The sequence below is a fragment of the Seriola lalandi genome, unplaced genomic scaffold (genome assembly GCF_002814215.2).
Source record: "Seriola lalandi dorsalis isolate HSWRI2012SDOR001 ecotype SW California unplaced genomic scaffold, Sedor1 jcf7180002054941, whole genome shotgun sequence".
Taxonomy (NCBI): domain Eukaryota; kingdom Metazoa; phylum Chordata; class Actinopteri; order Carangiformes; family Carangidae; genus Seriola; species Seriola lalandi.
In genome coordinates this window covers 391838-394337 of record NW_019525492.1, presented here as the reverse complement: position 1 = coordinate 394337, position 2500 = coordinate 391838, and the positions used below count along the sequence as shown (strand labels likewise).

Sequence of the window (2500 nt, the reverse complement as noted above, 5' to 3'; positions counted from 1 at the left end):
CTGAATTAAAAACAAACTTAATTAGCAGACTGACTCTGTGGGCGAGAGACACAGACAGTGACAGGAGAGAGAGAGAGACTGACTGTTGATGTTGATTATTAAATAAAGTTCAATTAAAAATACAAAAAGAAGAAAAGATGGTCGTACACGCTCTGGGAGAAGACGGGCGCCTCGTCGTTGCTGTTGGCGACTCGGATGCGGACAGAGGCGGTACCGGTGCGGGGGGGCGTGCCGGCATCCACGGCGACCACCACGAACTCGTAAATGTGATTGGGCCGCTCGTAGTCCAGGCGACGGGCGGGGCTGACCACACCTCCCGACGTGATGTCGAAGTCGCCGCCGTGAACGAAGTAGGAGAGCTCCGAGTTCACGCCAGAGTCACAGTCCCGGGCCAGAACTGAGGAGGAAGAGGAGGAGGAGGAGGGGGAGGAGGGAGGAGGGGGAGGGAGGAAGAAAAGAAGAGGATGAGGAGGATAGAGAGGGAAAAAGAGGAGAGGAAGAGAGAGTTTCAAGGAGAGGGGAGGAGAGAGATTTTATAAATACGTCAGTCTGTGCACTGTTGAATGTATGTATGAGTGTGTGTGTGTGTGTGTGTGTGTGTGTGTGTGTGTGTGTGTGTGTGTGTGTGTGTGTTTGTGTGTGTGTGTTTGTCACAACCATCTGTCGTAGCTGCTGGTGGCTGGTTGAGATCAAACAGACCGACTTCAGCGAGGCTTTGCTCTTATTAGGCAGACAGCCAGCAACACACACACACACACACACACACACACACACACACACACACACACACACACACACACTCACACTCACACTGCGGTATACCCAGGTGTAATGTGCTGATGTTGCGTTCACTGACAGAGGGCAAACAGTTTATCAGAACCAGCTCCACAGATCGGCCTATGAGTGTGTGTGTGTGTGTGTGTGTGTGTGTGTGTGTGAGTGTGTGTGTGTGTGTGTGTGTGTGTGTGTGTTACCTTGCAGCAGGGAGGTTCCAGGTGCGACGCTCTCAGGTATGTTGTCTCTGGTGTAGATTGAGTGGAGGAACTCAGGTGTGCAGTCATTTTCATCTGTGATGTGAACAACAACCTGTGGGGGGGGGGACTTGTCATTATTATCTGTTATCAGTAATTTGTCAATAATCTGTTGATAGATCCATGTGATCACCTGCAGGAGTGAACAGGTGACTGATCTCTGTCATTTCATCACAGAATCACTGATTTGATGATTTAACGTTAAATCTCTACTAAATTTGGTTGAAGCTCCCAACACCACCTGTTTGAACCGGGCTTTGATGGGAACCAACCAACCAATCAATCAATCAATCAATCAATCAATCAATCAATCAAACAAATGGGGAGAATGGTGCAAACATTCAGGTCTGTCCTCAGATTCACGTGAAGAGTGACAGAAGCAGAGAGATGGACGGAAGAGGAAAACTAAAGATGGAGGTTGAATCCGGCCCGCACTCGGCCCACATGCTTGTTTGTTTCTGGCCCGGTTCCACGGCCCGAATCTGGCCCATGTACGGCATGACTGTCAGATGCTTCTTCCACATCTGGACCTATTGTGGCGCGCACAAAGACAATCTCGCGGCTGTCAGTCAATACAGGAGGATAACAGCCGGAATCTGCCCAGATGTGGACGTATGTGGGCCGGACTCGGGCCGAAGACCTGGGCCTACGTTGGGCCAGAAGTTTAATTTTGCTCCTGCTGTTATAAACAACAACCTTTATCCTTCGAGGCTCAGAGTGAACGATGTTCGTTTGTTTATCATCTTGTCAGTCACTCAGTCAGCTGGTCTGGTGTTGTTGTAATATTAGACTTTAGTGAATCGACCATCCTTTACCCAGAATTCCTCATGCAAACATGATGAAGACAAATGTCTCCTGCTCGACGAGAGAAACCCATTTCCATCCTCTCTCTCTCTCTCTCTCTCTCTCCACCCAAATCCTGAGCCTCAGCGCCGTCACGTTCCCGTCCAGTTCACCCACTATCCCGAGCCACTGGAGCTCAAACCAAAACGCCATTTTCCATTCCCTTAATAAAGCCCAGATTTAACCGGCGAGGCTGGCGACCCGAGCACCTGAGCGCGGATTACCTACGGCGCCCACGAACTGTCGACGCCACCACCTGTTGAGTAATAACGGCGGGGCGGCGGAGGGGCACGCTGAGAGGATTTCGATGCGGGGGCTGCATCTGCAAACATGGGCTGAATATTTAAAGAAAAGGAAGGAAAACTGTTTATGATTTTGTCTGCAGCCCATGAATATGTGAGTAGCAGGAGACGCCGCTCTGAATTCACGGGACTGATACGAATCCAAAGACAGAAGCAAAACAACAAGTTATTTTACTGCTGAAGGAAAGAGTCGAGCTGTTTACTGATTTCTCTGATTTCTTCCATTTTCAGCAAAGATTTCCCAGATGTGACTTCAAGTGAAGAAAAGGAGGCTTCGTGTATTTCATGTACTGCCGACCACGAGGGGGGGGGGGGGGGGGGGGT

The 2500-nt window shown here is 49.9% G+C and overlaps 1 protein-coding gene across 1 annotated transcript in view; it reads right to left on the bottom strand.

The window, feature by feature from the left end:
• The window catches only part of LOC111644716 (neural-cadherin), a 123985-nt gene that overhangs the window by 53359 nt on the left and 68126 nt on the right, over positions 1 to 2500 (bottom strand). The window contains exons 5-6 of the mRNA XM_023393678.2: positions 975 to 1086; positions 148 to 397 (exon numbers count right to left, since the gene is read on the bottom strand). Of these exons, the coding sequence (XP_023249446.2) occupies positions 148 to 397; positions 975 to 1086 (362 nt within the window). The remainder of the gene's footprint in view (positions 1 to 147; positions 398 to 974; positions 1087 to 2500) is intronic.